At 43.0% G+C, this 20,896-nt stretch overlaps 1 protein-coding gene across 2 annotated transcripts in view; it reads right to left on the reverse strand.

The window, feature by feature from the left end:
* Positions 1-10,888, reverse strand: part of SMAP1 (small ArfGAP 1) — a 105,612-nt gene extending 94,724 nt beyond the window's left edge. The window contains exon 1 of one of the 2 annotated variants that reach the window (XM_074153850.1): positions 10,611-10,888. In XM_074153850.1, coding sequence (XP_074009951.1) covers positions 10,611-10,728 — 118 coding nt within the window. In that variant the 5' untranslated portion in view covers positions 10,729-10,888. The remainder of the gene's footprint in view (positions 1-10,610) is intronic. The other variant, XM_074153851.1, reaches the window with a different exon arrangement.
* Positions 10,889-20,896: the final 10,008 nt, after the last annotated feature.

A 20,896-nucleotide genomic window follows, 5' to 3' on the forward strand; every position in this document is an offset into this window, starting at 1 on the left:
CACCAACCTCTTCATTTTAATGCCCCTTTGCTGGACCTGCTCCAGTCTGTCCATGTTTCTCTCATACTGCAGAGCCCAGAACCAGACACAGTACTACAGATGTGGTCTTACCAGCACTGAGGAGAAAAGGATCACCTCCCTCCAGCCACGGATAATGCTCTTCCTGAAATTCAGTTCAAGATATTGTTGGTCTTCTTCGTGGCAAGGGTGCATTAATGGCTTATGACCAATTCGTGATCCACAAGACCCTGAGCATCTCTTCTGCACCTCCACCACTCCCCTCCCTAGGGGTAGGGCTTTGCATTTCCCTTTGCTGAACTTCATGCAGTTTCTGTTGGCCTGTTTCTCCCACCCTGTTAATTTTTCTGCTCTGAGTAGCAGAACATCCATCTGGTGTACCAATCACTGCTCCCAGTTTTGTATCACCTCAAGCTTGCTGAGGGCACAGTCTGTCCTATCACATAGGTCACTGTTGAAGATGTTAAACAGTGTTGACCTCGATATCAACCCCTGAATTATGCCACTAGTAACTGTCCTCCAGCTCAACTTTAAGCTGCTGATCGCAACTCTCAAGTCTGGCATTTCAGCCATTTTCAATACAACTCACCATCTGTTTATCTGGACTGCACTTCATCAAGTTATTGGTGAGCATATTACAGAGTTTCAAAAGCCTCACTAGAGTATAAGGTAAAAAAATATCCACTGTTCTCATCCACCAAGCCAGCTGTCTGGCTATCAGGTTGCTCAGGTATGATAACCTGTCTGTAAGTCCACGCTATTCCCAGTCATCTTCTCCTTCATATATTTTCAGGATTGTTTGCTCTGTCACCTTCCCAGAGACTGAGGAAAGCCAACTGGACTGTGATTCCCTAGATGTTCCTTCTTGCCCTTTTCAGAGACAGGAATGACATTTGCTTTCTTCCAGTCCTCAGGACCCTTCCCTAGTCACCATGACCTTACAGTTACTGTGAGTGGCCTCAAAGTGACATTGGCCAGCTCTGTGTGCACTCACACATAAATCCCATCAGAGCCCACAGACTTGTATCCATACAGTTTCTGTAAGCACTCCCAAACCCGATCCTCCTCTACTGTTGACAGTAAGCCCTCCTTGACTGTCCCACTGGTCTCAGAGAACTGGAATTCCTGACGGCAAGCCTTACTAGTAAAGGCCGAGGTGAAGAAGGCGTGGAACTCCTCAGCCTTTTCCACATCCCTTATCGCAGGTTCCCCGCTCCATTTAGCAGCGGGTCCATACTTTCTCCAGTCTTCTTTTTGCTGCTGATTATCTGTCAAAGCCCTTCTTGTTGCCATTCACACATCCTCTACCAGGTTCAACTCCACACAGACATTGTCCTTCCTACCTAAATGCATCCTTGTGTGCTTGGAGGACAGTGTCTCCATGTTCCCCGTGACTCACCTGTCTCTGCTTCCAGCTCTTCTATGCTTCCTTTTAATGTCTGAGTTTCGTCAGGAGCTCCTTGTTCATTTAAGTAGGCCCCCTGATGCCTTTTTGCAATTTTTTGCTTATCAGGATGCGCCACACTAGAGCTTAAAGGAGTGACTCATGGGGAAAAAATAATCAACCAGCTCTCCTGGACCTCTCTATTCTCTAGAACCATCTCCCAAATGATTCTTCCAAGAAGATCCATGAACAGAACAAAGTCTTCTCTTCTGAAGATCATGGTTGTGATTCTACTCCAGTTTGTTCCCTCTTCAGATCTCACAGTCACTGCAGCCAAGACAACTCCTAACCTTTACATCCTCAGCCTGCCGTTCCTTGTTCGTAAGTAACAGGCTCCATCAGGGCCATCTGAGCATCCTTCTTTGGCCTAAACCACTTATGTTGTTAAGTGGTCAACAATGCACACCAGTAGCTTCCCAGATTGCTTGTTCCCTGCTGTGCTGTCCCTCCACAAATATCAGGCTGGTTCAAGTCTCCCAGGAGCACCACGGTCTGGAAATGTTAGGCTTGAGTTGTCTGAGGAAGGCCTCATTACTACTTCTTCCTGATCAGGTGGTCTGAAGCAGATATCCACATCACCACCCAAAAGCTCTCAACTGGCTCATTAGCCATCTGTAGGCAAAGCTGCACACAGTTCCAATGCTCTCATAGAAAGTGGCAACTTCCCCTTATCATCAGCCCAACCTGCCCTTCCCACAGCACCTGTAACTATCCACCACAGTCCTCCAGTTGTGCGAGCTATCCCACTCTGTGGTGCCAATAAAATCATAGCTTAGTCTTAACTCATTTTTACTCTCCCATAATATCTGAAAACAATTTGTTGTTGACAGTAAAGATGGATTCAACTAGTCATGGGTTCAGTACTGTTACTCTTCAAGAACCTCGATGTGAGAACAAGGTATCAGTGAACAACCTTACCTGTTCACAATGCAAAGTCATTAAAAGTCTCAGGGAATTTAGTTGTGGCCACAAAAGAATAATACAAAGCCTCCAAGTTCCTAATGTAAAGCTGAACCATGCTCAAATGAACCTTAGTGAGCCATTCCTAGGACAATGTGACACCTGAGCTAAATTAATTCTGACTACTTCCTGAGTAATGGCTGATAATAGCTCTTAAATCCTATAGGAAGAGGGAGTATAATCCTATATTAATAAGGGAGTCACCCCTCCAGGAAAAGGTACCTCCCTAAAAGTCTACTTATCACATACATATACCTAATTGCTTCTTCTCCATCATTGACAAGGACTTCTTAAGGCCGCTGAACAGTTGCTCGCTCTTTACCGTGTTCAGACCAAAGCAGGCAGATTCACAAGACAGCATCAGTTTCAGTTCCACAAAAGGAGACTTAGGAACAAAGCAAAGATCAACAGCATCCTGCAGTGGCATCTTTTTCATGTCACTAAGCAGTGTCAGAATCACAGCTTAGATACCATTAAGAGACACACACCAGTAGCCCCTGACCAAAAGAACTAGGGTGTCTCGCACTTCAAAAGGCAATAACATGGTCTTATCAATACCAACAATCACTTTTCAGAAACTATCCCACTGTTACGGTTCACACAAAGGAAACAGCTTAGATTGCTGCCCTACATTCAGAAGTATAGGCCTTGGCAAACTAAGGATGTAAGGACTTCTGCATTTGTATAATCTACCTCACAGAACCTAAACAGGTACAACATAATAAAAAAAAAAATAAAAATCCAAGTCCCACAAATATTTTTATTAGTAGTCACAGGAAAATTTAGGTTGAAAGGGACCTCCACCCTCCTATCAAAGCAATGCTAACTTCAAAGCTACACCACGCCACTTTGGATCTCATCCAATTGAGTTCAGTTAAGTCCTGAAGAATGGAGATTGCACCCACAAACACCATTTTAAGGGCTTTGGTAAAAAGCCTTCAGGCCACGCACACAATTTCAACAGCAGGAACCTATATTTGAAAACAACCCTGCTTTATGACAAGCTAAACAGGTTTCCTGTGACTTATTTCAGAATATTTTTCTGTATTATAAGAGTCAGGAGAGGGAAACAAATCCCTTCCTTACAGGCAGAAAAAACACCAGAGTCACCCAACGCTGCAACACCCTGCCCACATACAAGTTTTAAGCTAAAGCTGCTGTGCTTCTCTTCTTCTAGCAAGAGAATTTCTTGGGTGAGACAATTAACTGCAGCCCTTAGGGCCATAACAGCAACTAATACTAACAAAGTTTCAGTCTCATGCAACCAGTGTCAGGAACAGGTAAAAGAAAAACAAGGGCACTGGTAGCAGGGAATCAGGAAAAAAAAAACATGCTGGAGATAGAGTGTCAAGAGAGACTGAAGGGAGTTTATGGTCCCTTAAGGTCTTTGAAGGCACTACCTTTTCACAGAGGTCAGAAAAATAACAGATGATCACTAGGATTTCTAGTGATATGGTTCCTTACTATTATTAGAGATCAAGATATATCATTCTAGTTGCTAAGTTAAGCAGGACCCACACTCACTCAAAGCAGTTTGCCTTCATTATTCCTTGTGGAAGGATATTGGAAAGCCTCTCCACACAGCTAGAAGATGTCGATTCATATACTAGTCTGTTATGCTCCTATGATCTTTACCAATCTGATCTCACAGTAACAATACCAACCTTGCAACAAAACCACACAGAGAACCACTAGCAATGTCTTGATACAAGTAACCTGAAGTCAACATCTGATTGCAGCTATACTCACTGGTACACGATATCCGTATCAGATACTGGTTGGTTAATACTCTGCGTTGGAACTTCAGTATAAGGTTAGAAGTTGCACTTGAGCTGATGTGTAGAACTGATCTCCAACATGAACCAACTCTTCCATTTTCCCCGATGTCCTACTTCAGCAGTTTTTGCACCTCATGAGGAGGACAGGGAAGGTCCTCAAGGTATAGCAGCCTTGTCCTAGAGCAAGCTAACACTGTCTCAAGGCTTTCTTACACTGAGTCAGAGGCAAAAGCTGAAGCCTTGCACAGGCTGAAGGCAGTGGAGTATAGAGGGTTATCCATTTGCCTTAGGTTAATTCCTGAGGAAGAAGTACACTATTTATTAAAGAATATCGGCAGGAGTAAGACAGTGAGAAGACCAGCCATCAAAACAAGTAAGCAGCAAAATCAGCTTCACAAAGAGTGAGGTTCACGTACATTTAAGCTGGTCTCCCAGCCACAGAAGAGATCATATGCAAGACTTAATTGGTAATAAAGAAAAAAAATGAGTCTGAACAGCTGTAAACATATCTGTTTTGATAGCTAGTTTGCCCATTTCAATTTAAACTAGTTTTTTTTTTTTTCTCCCCCACTGCTAAGGGACTTTGTGTTTGAGATTGGCAAGTTGTCACAAAGCTAAAGTCAGGTTTACTTGAAGTCAAAATTGTAATACTTGGTTCTAGCTATACAATATCAGTACCACAGTCTCTCTTGTTCAGTCTCTCTCTACAGTCCTAGGAGCCTGTACCTGCCACTCTTCAGAGAAGACCAAGTCTTCAGTCATATATGGATACCCAAGGATTGTATAGTACAACTATAAACACTGAAAAGTATTTTCATTGATATTATAATTGAAGTAAACCAATTTTAATCTGGTTGAACAAGCAACATTATCAATGTGACTCTTTGTACTAGGATTCTGGTAAGAGATGCTCTAACCTGGCTTCAAGCACCACCAGGCATGAAGCAAACAAACAGTGAAGAAAAAAAAACAAAGTGCCACACAGAACACCACCTCTGATACAGAAATTTTTTCACCTTTCCTGAAGGCCCAAGACATCTGCAATTGTCTATACAAAGGTCTACAAGCTTCCACTGATGTTACTGTAACTTTGTTACAGTTTAAAAAAATTCCAAAGCAGTTGACAATGGAGGTAATTGCCTTCTTCAGAGAGAGATGAATTTACAAGCAGACTTCAGTAGTCAGTCCATTTGTACTAAAGCTAATACTTTTTTGGTTTGTTAGGCTTGCATTTGGGTATGCTAGAGAACATTCACTCTGGTTTCAAACATAGCTCTTTTGTTTAAACATCATTAGGAACAGTAATTGGAGTCTTATTTGACATTTGTAAGAACAGTCACACTAGACCAAGACTGACTGCCTTCAGTTTACAGGCTTACTGCTTAGATGGTTCATCCTTTGAAACAGCTGACTATCTTGCCCCTTTCTAAGAAAAAGCATCTCTTCTTGTGCTCCATCACACTCTTCAACTTCCAAGTCCTTGATTCAGTGTTGTTTAATATCAGCACCCAAATGATACCAGCCTTGCTGCCAAGCAATAACACAAGCCTAGGAGACTTCAAGCGTGTTATAACTAGCTACGAAGTACATAGAAATAGCAAATTCTAGTCCCTATAGTCAAAGGGTTGCTGACTGAAGTTAGTTAGTTAGTTTTTTATTTTGGCTCCATTTGACAGATCTCTAAGAGGTGTTAATGCTTAAGAGATACAAATATCAGCACTAGAACAACAGTAAAAATGCATTTAGTCTCCCCCTGCAGTGAAAGGGGGAGAAGAACAATCAGGTACTTTACAACAGCTTTCAGCATCGTCTACACAGGAGAGACGGACAGATCTATAGCTATTTCCTTCTCCCAGATTCTTCCAATTCCTGCCAGCTTCACCTAGCTAGCGCAAAAGGAGCACAAAGGCATTCCAGTTACTGATCTCTTTCAGAAATTCAGGATGACTTAAGTTACTGCCAACATGCCTTACTATTTCCTACAAATATTAAACAGTAGTGTAACTACTTCCCAGTAGTGTAATATTGAGAAGATATCTAGTGCCACCGACATGGCTGTTTAGATAGGGATGGACAAGCACTGATGTACACAGACAAGCACTGCCTTGTCAAATATCATCCCAACCACCTCACTCTTCCAGAAAATCTCAGTCATCGCAAAGACAGTTCCAAAACCTTTGATTTTTAGGCTTCTTCTCCACAGAGGCGTCATCTAGTCTTTCTGGCAGCTGCAAGACTTACAGGTTGAAGGTGACATATGGAAACTACAGTAAGGCCCTACAGCAGGTAGTTTCCAACACGTTTGAGCAGCGACAGTCAGATTCATAGCAGTTATTTCAACAGTTAAAAGGCAATTACAGAATAAAAAGCACTTCCAGAAACTGTTGCCAGAGTCAGCATTCCTAATTATTGCTTAATGCTTACTCTGGCCTATGCGTCCTCAGCTGTGTTCTCCACCTTCCAAATGACTTGCAGTACAAAGCTGTCTAACGTATCTGCATACCTCATACTTGAAAAAGTAGGTCAGAAACCAAAGGATGGCTTTGTTCTTGATACAAGACCACTATTAATGATAGCAAGTTTATTCTGAGGAAGACCAAGAAGTAGCTTTTTTAATTCTCACACAAGAGCCAGCATGCGATAATATGGGAAAGGTACATGCTTGAAACTCCTCAAAAGCAATGCAGAGGGTGGTCATATACTGAGAGCAAGGCCAGCTAATTCATTAATTTAGGAGTGAATCAGCAGTAGGACAGCAGTAAGTTCTGATGACCTTTTTGATGTGATGAATAAAGGCCAGCAGAGAAGCCTTGATGATATGAAGGAAGAGTTCAACGTTACAGTAGATACAATCAAATCAATGAGTGCTAAAAACGCAAATACAACCACATGAAATTTTTTAGGGTCAAAAGCATATTTATAAAATTTTAAATGACATCTAGCAACCTGAGAACTCCCAGAGCTTCAAAGGATAGCAGTAAAAGTGAGTACAGTCTGCAAAATATCAACATATTGGGTGTGACTATCTGAACAGAAGCCTAGGGTAAATATAATACCTATGGCTTAAGAGAGACTATAACATCTACAGTGAGAGGAAGGAAATTGTGATGACAGCCTCTTAGCTTCGGTTAAGAATCCATGCTGAAGTTGAGCTGATGCCAGCTATCTGAAAGACCATACTGAAAACGATGGTTTTAAGTATTGCTGGAAAAAGACCCAAGATATAACTGCAACTTGGTTAATACAACCAGAGTTAATCATGAAGATAATGTTACCCAACAATTAAGTGAACTGGAAGAAAGAAAAAAGAACTCGGGAGATACTACTGAACAACAGAAAGGGGGATGACAAACAAAGAAGCAAAGCTCACACAAGAGAGGAAAGTAACAGAAACTGATGGGGACAGCATTTCAAAGGGGAAAAAAAAAAAAAAGAATCAATTACATTAACAAAAGGAAAAACATACACTCTGAACTAGGACTGACACCAGAGAAGTCCTAAATATTTTGTCATAAATGGTTTCAGGTTCATGTCTTGCAGAACCCAGGATGAAGAGAATCTCTGCGTGGAACTGGTAACAGGGAACCCCAGACTGTAACGACAAACGCATCCAGAGATGAAAGGGATGCTGTCAGAGACGCAAGAGGTGAAGGAGACTGTCGCAGTCCGGGGAGAGCCATGCGGACAGGACAGCTCACACACACCAGTTAGCTAACAGAGCCATGTTAAGAATCGCTGCCTCGGACATCCCTGTATTAGATTAGCAAAACTACAATTTTGCCCGATACCAGCAAGTCACTAGCACTCAATTGCCACAGATTTAAGTGTGAAATGTATTAGGAAAACACAGCTGGCTGCAACGGAAAGAAGTATCCTTCATTTCTTTTGGTCAACATGAAGTTTCAGAAAATATATACATATATAAAAGAAGGAAGAGCTCAACAGTGGCACCATGTGCTCATGGCAAGCTTGACTTTCCGCTAAACAACTGATTATGTTTGGGTTTTTTTCTGAACTGCATGTCTTCTGGAAGTATACAGAAATCTAGACTTCAGAGTACAGCAGAGGCATCTCAACGTTGTTCACACAACTATCCTCCCTAGAAGGAAGCTTCATAAACTTAAGGAAAGAAATCTACACAGAGTGTCCATATATGACCACCTCTCAGCTAAGTGCCTCTAGAACAGCTGAAACTAAAATAAGTCTATCATTCCACACTCTCCTCCCTCCAAATATTAGAAAACCATACACTTAAGTACAGGAGCACAGGCAGACGGCACTACAAAGCTAATACGATAGAAGATTTAAAATAAGAATTGTCAGAACAGGATGAGGCAAGTGCAAATTAAACTTGAAGGGAGAAAGAGAATAAAAAAAAAAATTCCCTCAATATCATAAGCTCACATTGCATCACACAGTATTTTTGTGTCAGCTTTCCTGGGGGACAAGGTGAAGGCAAGTCATGCCTCTGACATGCAGAGAGAAGTGGGATTGAGTAAAAGAGAAACCAGAGAGGCCTTCAGAAGTGCTGTCAGATTTTAGTAAGGTAGCTAAGTAAAATAATTACTAGAAAGATGAAAACTGAATTACAGGTACTAGCGGAAGACAGCCTGGTCAAGAGACTGGTAGCTCCTCCAGAACCTAAACAGGGAAAAAAAAACAGACTCAAGATACATCAAAGCTTGAACTTATGGAAGAAAACTCTTGTGACAGAGGTATGAAAGTATCAAAGAAAAGCATAGTGGATAAATATACTCATTTTCATTATACAAATATAAGAAGGAGGAAGCTGGAAAGCATCATCATTGCTGAAGTGCCAAAAGATACCAAGCACCAAAGATTATGTAGACTTACAAATGATACTTTGACCAGGTGATGGTTAGAAAGAGGGAACTCAGAAGACAGGACAAAAATTAGTAGGAGAATTCCAGACTCTGATCTTGAGCAACCGAGCCCCAAGGCCTATGCTACAAAAGAACACACACGTGGAATTCCATAAGCAAGCAACTCAGAGCAGCATTCAACATGGAAATCTCAAGTGCCAATAATGCACAAAACACACAAGCACGATTTTTCCAGAAGACCACTGGTTACTAGGAGTCTTTTACACAGTAACCAGAAGTCTAGGGGCAAGAACAGCTGTGCTAGAAATTAAGAAGAGTTACTTGCAAAATATAAACATCTATTATCCTTGGTGTAGTCCACTTTACATACTTCTTGGGGTTATATACTAGGAAAATAGAGTCTTATTTCTGTGTTTCTGATATACTGTCCTGGTTTGAAGGGGAGGGAAAGAAAAGAGCATCTGTTGTTTGTTTTAGTGGCCAGCCCAGCCCAAACCATGACATGTACCAAACAGCATCATGCAAGGTACTGCAAGATTTATGTCCATGGCGAAAAAAGCAGCATACACAGATTGGAAAGGGAAATTACAAATAGTGCCATTTCTGGCTGCTCAAAGTATCTCACCATACTTAACCTCCAGTTGAGCTGGAGAAAGACTGAAGGCAGTTGTGGAGCTAATCACACACTGCAAACACCTGATTGTTATTCAGCAAATATTATACTTAAAACAATAACTTACTGTGCAACCATCTTATTTAGAGTAACATCTTAAATGAATCGACTCTAGATGAAAGAGGGATGCATTACAGTTTTCCATTTCAAAGCTACTGAATGCAAGGCAAATACAAATGTAAATATATATCTCTCTCTCTCTACATGCCAAATAAAACTATGAGACTAAAGACAGATAAGATTTGACAGTGATGTAATCTCTAAAGTCTCATTCATCACCAAAGCATATTTAACCAGACACAGACACCCCGGCTGGAAGAGCCTGGCACTGAGGTGACTGAGTCAATACCGAAGGGCATCACTTCGGACAGCCAGCATCCCGTTCCGCCGGCGGCGCCTCCCCCGCCGTGGGCGAGCGCCCTCCCGAAGGCTCACCGCCACATCCCGCCCCGCTTCCCCCCGGCACCGCGGGGAGCGGCGCTGAAACTTCAGGAAAGGGCTGGGCCAGCCGTGGCACCGAGCCTCGGCGGGGGGGGGGGGGGGGGCGGTCCTGACTTTAGGATATCGCAGCTACCGCCCAGCCGGCTGGAGAAGCTGAAATGGCTTCACAAGGAAGCCAGGGGTTACCCGCTCGCCTCCCGCCACCGCTCTCCCCAGCCCGCCCCGATTTCTGCTGCCACCCCCCGGGCCCCGCTTCGGGAGGGGGCCAGCCACCACTCCTGCGGACGTGGTAGCGGGGCGGAGTGGCGGGGCGGCACCCTGCTCCCCTCTCCCGGGCCTCGCCTCCGGCCCCACGGCCCTGAGGAGGCCGCGCGCGAACACATCTGGGCTGGGCCGGGCCGGGCCGGGCCAGCCCGTCCGCCTGCCTGCCTCCCCCGCCCTCCCCGCCGTACCCTTGGCCTCGCAGTCCGCGCAGTACTTGTTGTCCTCCTCCCGCAGCAGCTTGGCCAGGATGGCCTGGTGCTGCTCGTTCTGCTTCTGCGCCTTCTCCCGGCAGGAGCGGGTGGCCATGGCAGCGGCGGGGCCGGGTAGGGCTCCGCAGCCCTCGGGACGCAGCGCTCCGGCCCTGGAGCAGCCACGGCAAGCGGCTGCCACCGGCGCCGACTTCCTCAACCGGACCTACTTACGGCCGCAGACGCATCCTTCCGCCTCGCTCGTCCGTCTCTGTTTCGCGCACGCCCACGCCGACCGCGGATGAAAAAAACAGTCCTTCAGTTCCTAACGCCGAGCCACCCTTCCCTTCCCGATGAGTAGGCGGCTCCACCCTCTGGTGGCTTTAGCGAGGCGGAGAGGCAGGAATGGCCTAAGAGTAAGCGTCACCTGGTGAGAACATGTCGTATCCATCCGCCGGCGGGTGAGACCGCCCTCTAGGTAGCGCCCGGCGCGGGTGGAGGGGGGCGGAGCCAGGCGCGAGCCGTCGCACCTGGGCGGGGCGGGGCCGCCTGAGGGGTGGCCTGAGGGGAGGACGCGTCTCGCCCAGCGCGGCCCTGCGGCGGGCCCGGCTGCGAGGCCGGAGGCAGGGCCGGTGCGGCCGGAGCAGCGGCTAGCAGCAGGCCCGAGGCTCGGGGGGGGAGTTCCCCGGGCAGTGGGGCCGTTCCTGCCCCTGTGCCCCGCGAGGCGGGTGGGGCTTCGAGGCTCCTTCTCGCAGCCCCCGGGTTCATTGTTGTGTTCCCAAAGCTGTGAGGGCCGATGCGGCTGCCCTCGGGCCCTGCCGGCCTCAAACCTGCCCATCTTCACCTCACCCCGGCCGGGGAGCCCCGGGCAGGAAGCCCTGCCCTGCCCAGCCCTGCCCTGCCTTGCCTTGGGGTGACCCAGAACATGGCAGTGGTAGCACACCTGCTCTCAGTGTGGCCGGCCTATGCTCAGTGCTTCCTCTGTGGCAAGGTGGATCTGTGCCTTCTGCTGTTTAAGGTGGTTATTTTACCCTTGGACTATGGAGTCCATAGGTAGTCTGTGGCTCTCCAGGTGGCAACCCACAGGTGGTAAATACCCCAAAACTCAGAGGCAAGCAATCTGCTGGTGTTGGTGGTGTTAGGCAATCCTGTGTCCCTGGGGCAGGCATCTCTTAATCCAGGCCAGTGCTGGGGGAAAAACAGCTGTTACAGCCTCTTGATTGAATGAGTACTGCCATAGCATTAATTTGTCCTCTGCACTTTCTCCAGGAGTACGTGTTCCTGTGTGTGAAAAAGTGTTGTGGGCAGCAGAGACCCTACAATGGGGAGAGTGGTGCCGTTTCCCTCCTGCTGAGGGGGCATGAGGTTCTGGGGAAGGCAGAGTTGGATCCTGGGGCTGTTCTGTGGGTTGGACCCGAAGCACCCACAGAAGGCGTAGCCTAGGCTGATTTTCTGTGTCCAAGGCTGCACTCCTCTACAGTCTCTCCCTCTTAAGTACCATGTCTCCCCTTTCTACATTTTGTATCAGATCCTTTTGCCTCTGCTGAGTACTTTGTTGAGTCTGCTCACCAGGAACATCCTTGTCGTCAGCTCAGTTCTAGCTTGCTTTATTTTTTTTCCTCTAATCCAACTCTTCTGGAAAGAGCTGAAGCCTATATATAGCCTATAAAATGCTTAAGCGAGGCAGATGGAAATTCAGGTCTTTTCTCTCTCAGCCATTAAATTACTGAATCATGCTCTGTGTCTTTCTTTGTTCTCAGATCCAACGGGGAACTAATTTTTTCCCTAGGTTTGGAAGAGTTACAGTGGAAAGAACTGAGGATACTGCACATCAAGTTAATTAGTAGTTAAGATAGCACCTAACATGGAGAATGTGTTTAAATCTCCCTCAAATAAAGTAGGGAGTTAAGGTCTGGGCACAGGCCGGGAGAGTGTCCTGGCCAGTGAGTTAATGGGTATAAGGCTGCAAAATGAATATGTGGTATTGATGCATAATTCCAAGAGATGGTTTAGCGTGCTACTAGGAGGCAAGCATTAAGGCTTAAAACTAAAAATACAGAATGGCACAAAAAGGTTGAGCTCCAGCTGCCTTACCACAGTGCCTAAATCCAAAGACTTACTGCACCAGAAGGAGCGTAAAACAAATGTTAATGTAGCCTGATATTAGCCATACTTGGCTAGGGACTCAATTACTGGGGTGCAGTAGTCCTGGCTGCTTAAACATGACATTAAACAGGACTGACTTCTTCTAGCTGAATACTTTTTCTACAAGCATACCACTGTTTTCCTTTTCTAGCCCAAAGCATTTTTAATTATCGGATCTTTTGTAGAGAAGAGCAGCTTCAGCTAGAAGGGCAGCAAATAACTCTACTCCTTGCTATTATTCCAGGGCTCTGAGGAGGAGAATGCTTTTCAGAAAGGCAAGAGCTGTGGGTAGGAATTCCCTGACAGAGAAAAGGAGATTAACTTGCCTCTCATATGCAGCAGCACTGCCATTTCGGAGAAAATATTAGTTGCTTTTATATGCTGTGACAGACTTGACCTATAAATTATATGTAGTCTGAAACTCTCTACCATATTGCCAGAAGATATCACATAGCTTTGAGCAATCGGTTTAATTTAATGTGCATCAGTTTCTCTGATTCTAAAATGGACACAGTGATACTTGCCATGAAAAGTGATTCAGTTCCTGTGATTGATAAAACCTACACAAGTGCAGAGTACGTGTACTGTTTGGTGTGTGCTTTGGCCCTCGGTGCCTTAAAACTAGATGTCCTGACTGCTTATTTCCTGGGTCTAATTCCTGCTTTGTGTGCATGCTTGGCTGGGTTGGTGTGGGATATCCTCTTGTAACTGTCGAGCATGAAGATGTGCTTCTTGTGTTCAGCTCTGAAAATTATCCTTTCCTTCGAAACACTTATCCATGCTTCTATAAAGTAGTAGAAATATGAAATCACCTGCTTTGCTCTGGGGCTGAGATGAATAGGTGATTAATATTTTAATAGATGGTGCTTTGAAAACAGCATGCTGTAAATGCATTATTAGGTCTTTCCTGGAGAGCTCAAATGAATCCAAGAAAGATGAAAATGTGTCCCCTCTGTGCCTTTGCTGCTTTTTCTAGATCCTGAAGAGAAGCAGAGTGCTGCAGATACAAAGTTACTGCCTGAAGCATTTTTCAGAGGAAAAGTAAAAGAGGAAGAAAATATGTCTTTCAGGATACAGTACGATTTATGGAATGAGTTACGGTCTGCCCACACCATGCCATAAAATACAGCGCAGAGAGGCCAGAGGTGCTGCCACCTAAGGCTCCTTTAGACGGAGAAGATACACAGTTGTCATGCTGAGCCTGCCAGCTTGGTGCCCTTTGCTTCACCTTTCTTTAAGCCCTGCAGAGCACAGCCTATACTCTCCAGTTTTGGAATTGTTTAAGTACACATTCGTACGTCTCAAGACCTGTGTCTTCAGAATTGAGCGAGTTTCATGTGGCTAAATGAATTTTCCCTAAATTAACTTAAATAAATACCAGAGTTCTGCGGTTTCCAATGTTAGAGATTGTGTTGTGTTCAGTAAAAGCACAGATTTACCCAGCATTGAAAAGCCGGGTCACAGCTCTCCTTAGCTGTCACTACCTGTCATCTTGTAGGCTACTCCACAGTTTTGCAGGGATACCTATAGATAACTTGTGAAGTTCATGTTGTATTATCTGATAGCTGAAATTCACAGAATATAATCTATCTGGCTGAAATTCACTGAATCTAGACGCCTACCTTATGCAGAAATCATCCCATCAACCAGCTTTAAATAGACAGTATTAGCATAAATTTGACTTAATGGGGGAGAATGCATCAGGTGCAAAGTTATTAACTGGATTGAAACCAGGTGTTAAAATAGCTGTGTTTTTTTAATACCTCATCCACAAATATAGAAGTCTAGAAATAAACAGGGTTCCAGTTAGAGTTGTTGAGTTTGAGAATTTCTGATTCATAAGAAACCTTGGTGCTTCAGATGTTTTCATGCTCTGAAGAATAAAAAACAAAATATTGCTTCCGCAGAAATGGACATTTCAATGTTTCTGAATCTCAGCTCTTCAAAGCTGGCTCCCCAGGCTGCCATGGGGTCAGGTAACCTGGTTCCTGCAGTCCTTGGCTGGCAGAGGATGGCAGAACCTGAAAAGTTTAACCATAACCACTATGTTTCAGCAAACACTTGAGGTGGAATTTCTATCACAGACTTAAGAATATCTTGAGCTATGAGCCAGTCACCCTGTCTACCCCTGATAGCCAGCGGAGAGAAACAGACATCCCTGAAGGTGGTCGATCTTGTTCTAAGACAGGCGTCTGACCGGGAAGAGCTGAATTACCATCTGGAAGGGCCTGTGCTAGAAGGAGGTGAATCACTTTCTGGATCATTTGTGTGTCCTCATTGACTATAAAGGGTAGAGGGGGTGACTGTCTCGTACCTGAGTGTACAAAAGTTAGACATTTAAGAAATGAATTCTCAGCGTTGTTTTTAATTAATGAGATTTTTTAAGCAATGTACTTTGTGTAAGAAAATTCCTGCGCAGCTCTAGTTCTGTTATTATCTTCAATCAAAAGAAGGAACTTCACGTTACATGAAATAAAATCTGTATCAGGGAATCTACAACTATACTAAGGGTTTCCTCATATTTTTATTCTTTGCTTCAAAAGAAATATACAGCCCCACAAGCAAATTCAAGTGTTAAAAATGAAATATTTTTACAAAAAGAAAAAGCCCCAGCCTTTGAAAAACAGAAAGTTTAGAGTGAGTTTTCAGAGCCCAATTTTAATTCTGCTCTGATAAACCTTTTTAATGTTAACATACAAACTGTATGTATATTTGAACATAATACTTACATTGATTTATGCTTTACAAAACTTAAACTGTGCAGGACAGAAGGTATTGATACTACAAAAAGGATCCTTATGCGATGCAAAATTGTTAGGAACAAGACAGTCTAAACCATAGTTGAAAATAATGAGAGTAAGAAGATTATATCTTATCATCCCCAAAATGGGTAGTAAATGTTTGGCAGCCCTGTAGGGTCACTGCAATTGGAAGTCTGATCAGTGACAGTTGTGGCCTTGTCCCAGGAGTGGCATGAGCCATGTGTCCGTACAGTCTGAGCGCTTGGTGCCTGGCCTGTGAAGCAAATAGTTGTAGTGTCACTCCCAAGATGGTTAATAAGTATAAAAGGAGCAAGATTTATAGGTGAGGCTGCATTTTCAATGACTTCTAGTTTCTGTACAGCATTTTGACTGGAGGGATGAGATATTAGAGGTAGTAAATTTTTCTCCCAGTGTCTTGGTTCTTCCTTCTACACAGAGATGGAGCACCTGCTATTAGATGAATTATCAACATGACAACATCCCAGGTAGTCTAATTTCTATAGGTGCTGAGCATTTGAAATACACTGAAATCAAAAGGTTGTGCGGTGTTTGCACTTCTGAAAATTAAGACAGAAATTCTTAAAACTAGAAAGTAATCTCCATCTTTTATGAAGAGGCATTATCTAGTGACATCCCAGTGCGTGATGACACTTCACCAACAATCTTGTTTTCTTGAGAGTTATTAGTGAATCTGCATTGTAATTGTAAATACAAATGAGTACCTGGGAGGTAACTATAAATTAAATAGATGGATGCAAATGAATAAATACATTTCAGTGAGCTTTGCTGTCAGTCATAATTGTGTAAGCTCATAAACCCCCCCATACTGTAGAGCTAATACGCATATACACAATTATCTTTTAAACTACTGCATGTATTTGGCCACTATATTCTAGTGTGACTTGTAGCGTAGGACAGTGTAGGTGTAGAATGTAAGGAAATGGAAGCTCCATATGGTTCTGATGGAAGCATGGAAGAGATCTTAAAAATTAAACGTTTTGCACTTTCCAAGCTCAGGGTGTATTTTCAGCTATTTAAGGCTATGTGTATGTTTCAGCCTGAGTCTTCTCAATTTATCTCATTCTGAGGTTGGGCTTTTTGAAAAGAGAGACTGTTAGATGGAACTTTGTGAGTCATGCATTTGGCTCACTCAGGCCTTGATAGGAATACCAGCCTTAGGTGTCAGTAGTCCTTGATATCTAGCCAAGAAGAGGAGCAATAATCAGATGTAAAATCAGTTTCAAGATCATAAATTTGAAAGATTAGGGAGAAATACGAAAAGAAAATATAAAAAAGCACAGCTGAGCTCCACTGTTATTACTGTTTCATGTGCTACTATGCAAAAGGTAGTGTTTGAAGCTTAAAAATGTTTTGTTGACCAGGTAAAGGACAGGATAGACACTAAAGATAGAACAGTTTTTGATTTTGGCTTCATGTGGAACAAATCTTAATTTTAGCTCTTCAACAATAGGAACTGTGATTCATGTAGCCCATATTTTCACCCCAATGAAATCATGAACTTACAGGGAGTGCAGGTTAAAAACTAGCTGATGAATTGCAAGCGTCAGACTCTTGCAGACAAAAGATACATATATCGCTTTTGAGATGTTTTTTCCTCTGTAACAGTATGTTTTTCCTTCTCTTTTCTGTAGTACTGTTTGAATACTGGTGTAAATAAATCAGTGCAGATCTTTTCAAAGCCTCTTATGGTGAGGAGCAATTAATAATGGCATGTTAGATCTAACTTGTTTGAAAGTCTGCCCTGGTGCTGCCAATGCTACCTATTTTTGCCTAGTAAAATCTTCCTCAGAGAAGTGGAAATGTTAAAGAGAAACATTTTAAATACTTTCATTTTACTTTTTCTCCTTTGGATAATTTCATGCCAGGGAAGCTTGAGGGGGTGGTGTCATAGCAAATCATACTGGCTTCTGAGTTCTCTGAAGTCCAGGGATGCTGAAGAAGGATCATTTCTACTTCAAAAGCTGGATATTTTTAGTGAGCAGTGAGTCTTTTATCAATAAAGGACTGTCCATAGCACTCACAAGCTGAGCTCATATCTGCAGGAAATCATGTTTCTCCTCAGCCACTGGATACTCAAGAATGAGAAAAGTGATTTGCTATAAAAAAGAAAAAAAAATACATTTTTCTTCAGCCCTTCTGTGATAGATCACTTGAGGAGAAACAGACTTGGATGTGTTTACAGGGCAATGGCTACATCTGGTAGCTAAAAAAAATCTTCTGGGTGGCTGCCTCTCGAAGCATGAAGTCCTTATTTTGTGCACAAAATTTGCAGTTATACTGCACAGGAAGCATAACGTCAGGAGAATGTGAGCAAGAATTTGCAGCTCTGGGAGAGCTGCATGGTCCTATGGAGCGTGTGCAAGAGAACAGCATCTCTCTGGACAGGCATCTGTGGGGGATTCCCTCCAGCTCACTAGCTTGCTTCAATGTTTTACTGCCTAGCTTTAGGCTGACTCTGGAATTTCCTCCAGATGAGAACAGGTTTTCACAGAATAGGGAAGTTTTTGTGGAAACCCCCTTGTAACTCCATTGCTTTTCAACAAGAGTTTTTCTCTCTGTAGAGAAACTCTGTTGGTCCTTTGCCCCTCAGGTGTCTCCTTTCCTGTGGTGCTGTACGGCAATGGTTAGTCCTGACCTGGTGTGTTTGTCTTTACAGGCAGGGGCCCAGGTGGATATGCCATGTAATAAAAAAGAAAAATTAACATTGCAATGCCTGTCCTTTTATTGCTACAACATCTTTGATATCAAAGTTCTGCTCAAAATACTAGTACGGTAAAGCAACAGGGATATTCTAAAAGCAGTATTATTTTGATTGTTTAAAAATAGACTTCTATCTCTAGAAAGTATATTGAATTTTCTCTTTTATGGCTTAATGATTTACTGTTATGACAGACTTAACCAATCTGATGAGTCCATGTTCAGCATTCTGGCAAATATAATCAGCCTTGGACTGTTTTCTTACTCCCCAAAGGCACATTGTTTCTGTGTTTATTTAATTCTGATGTTTTATCTGTAAACCATATTTCTTTTTCTTGAAGAAAAGTATACTGTTTTGAGACATACTTTGAAAGCCATGTGTTTAATTTACTGAATATGAAATGATCTTTTTATTTAGGAAGTGAAAGGAGAAAGTTATAGAACAAAAAGTCCAGCTAGGTAACGGATGCAGAATTTACAGAGAGAAAAAGGAAACATTGATCATATAAAAAACACAGGGCAGATTTAAAGACTACTACTACAAAGTAGTAATAAAAAAGACTGTTAGAGGCTGCAGGACAAGTCATGCCTCGTTTCTAAAAATGATCTACACAATATCCATTTGTTTGACTGTAAGATCAAGATCTACTTTCCCTAATTCATTTCTTGCTTCTGAATCTTCATTCTGTGTTCTTTAATTTCACTTGTCTGCCAGATTATTCCAGGGCCTTTGAAGTGCAGAAAGATGGTCTATTTTCAGGCTTTATTCCCATGCAGAGTTCCAGTGTGCACTGCAAGTCTTTGGGGGAGAGATTTGTCTCCTGAAAAATATGAAGCGTGTTACTGAGTACTATAAAATAATGAATGTTTAATAATTAAAAAAAAAAAAGTAGATGTAAGTGTATCTTATATTTGATGTTGAGTTTATCAAAGAGGATCATTATTTAAAAAGTACTGTTTGGTTTTTTTAATGTCAGTACCTGATTCTGTGAAGAAGGGAGTAAGTGCACGGAGCAGTAGAACTGACCGTTTCTGTTCCTCAGAAAGCGCAGGTCAGAGCCTATGGCATGGAGCGGCATCTGCCTTTGCTACTGCAGGAAAGGCAAGAAAAACTTTAAGTGATGCTGTAACAACTGCGGCTTCATGTTAATAGCTTTAGTACATTGCTAGACCCTGCTCATGCGCTTGGATGCTGTGCAGAAGGGGCCTTTCTTAATTGGACCAGTTGCAGCAATGACCTGGAACATGCAGATTGTTGAAATAAAGTGTCCAATGTAACACATAAATACTTTGTGTGTCAGGATAATTTAGACTCGGAGCTCTATTTAAATGTTGTTGTGCTACTACAGCACATCTAATAATAGTCTAGTGCTAGGCAGGACGTAATTACTTGCTTTCTAAAGGATAATTTGTATGGCCAATGTTGTCCTTACAACGCCAATGATGTCAGATCATCTCTGAACCTTCAGTATAAATGTCACACCCATGGTCAGCCATTATCTCTATGTATTCTTACTATCATATAGTCTGACAGGAATTGTCTAATACCCACACATAGAGCATTTGTGTCCGTGGCAGCTCTTTAATGCCAGGTAAGACTTTTGGTATTCTCATTATGAAGTACAAGTGGTCAGCCTTAGCAGAAAGCTCTTAATAAGTGAATTAACAATAGTTAAGATTAAAATAAAATGGTTGTGTATGTTTAAGTGATGTCAATTAATGTAAATTTATAGTTCTAACAAATCTTAGATCTTACCTAACTACAACAGTTCTTGAATTCCAATAATCATGCAGCTATGTAGAAGGTACCCTTTTGACACACTATTCCGTAGAAACCCTAGTCAGTGTGCTGGGATGTTCTGCTGAACCCCTCCACTCAGGGGAGACTTATGATGATAGTATGACTTTTAACCAATGAAAAAATGCAAAATAGAAATGGATTAAAATTGCATCTGGTGGAAAGGTTATTCTCTGCTATTTTCATGGGAGAGGGTGTTTCTTAGTTTGATTAGATTTGGATGTTAATATTTAGTTTCATTTCTAATTTGGGGCTATTTTCCATGAAATCTCTCAAGACCAGCAGTGGGTTTTTCTGTCTCCCTGATGATTCTGAAGTCAAAATACTGCAAGCAATTCATAGCTTCCTCTGGTTTCAGCTGACCCTCACTGTCTGCGCCAGAACCAAGGAGTAAATTTCCCTGGGTGCCACACCAGTATTGACATTTATCCGTATCAGTGTTACACAAGTTCCTTATATTCTCTGTGACTTTCTCTTCTTGCATTTCATAGAATCATAGAAAATTGTCTAGGGTGGAAGGGACCTTTAAGATCATCGAGTGCAACCATCAACCTAACTCTGATAAAAACCATCCCTAAACCATGTCTCTAAGCACTATGTCAACCCGGCTTTTAAATCCCTCCAGGGATGGTGCCTCAACCACTGCCCTGGGCAGCCCATTCCAAGGCTTAATAACCCTTTCAGTGTCAAAATTGTTCCCAGTATCCAATCTGAACCTCCCCTGGCGTAACTTGAGGCCATTTCCTCTTGTCCCATCGCCTGTGACTTGGGAGAAGAGACCGACCCCCCCTGGCTACACCCTCCTTTCAGGGAGTTGGAGAGAGCGAGAAGGTCTCCCCTCAGCCTCCTTTTCTCCAGGCTGA

Source organism: Numenius arquata, chromosome 9 (genome assembly GCF_964106895.1).
Source record: "Numenius arquata chromosome 9, bNumArq3.hap1.1, whole genome shotgun sequence".
Taxonomy (NCBI): Eukaryota; Metazoa; Chordata; class Aves; order Charadriiformes; family Scolopacidae; genus Numenius; species Numenius arquata.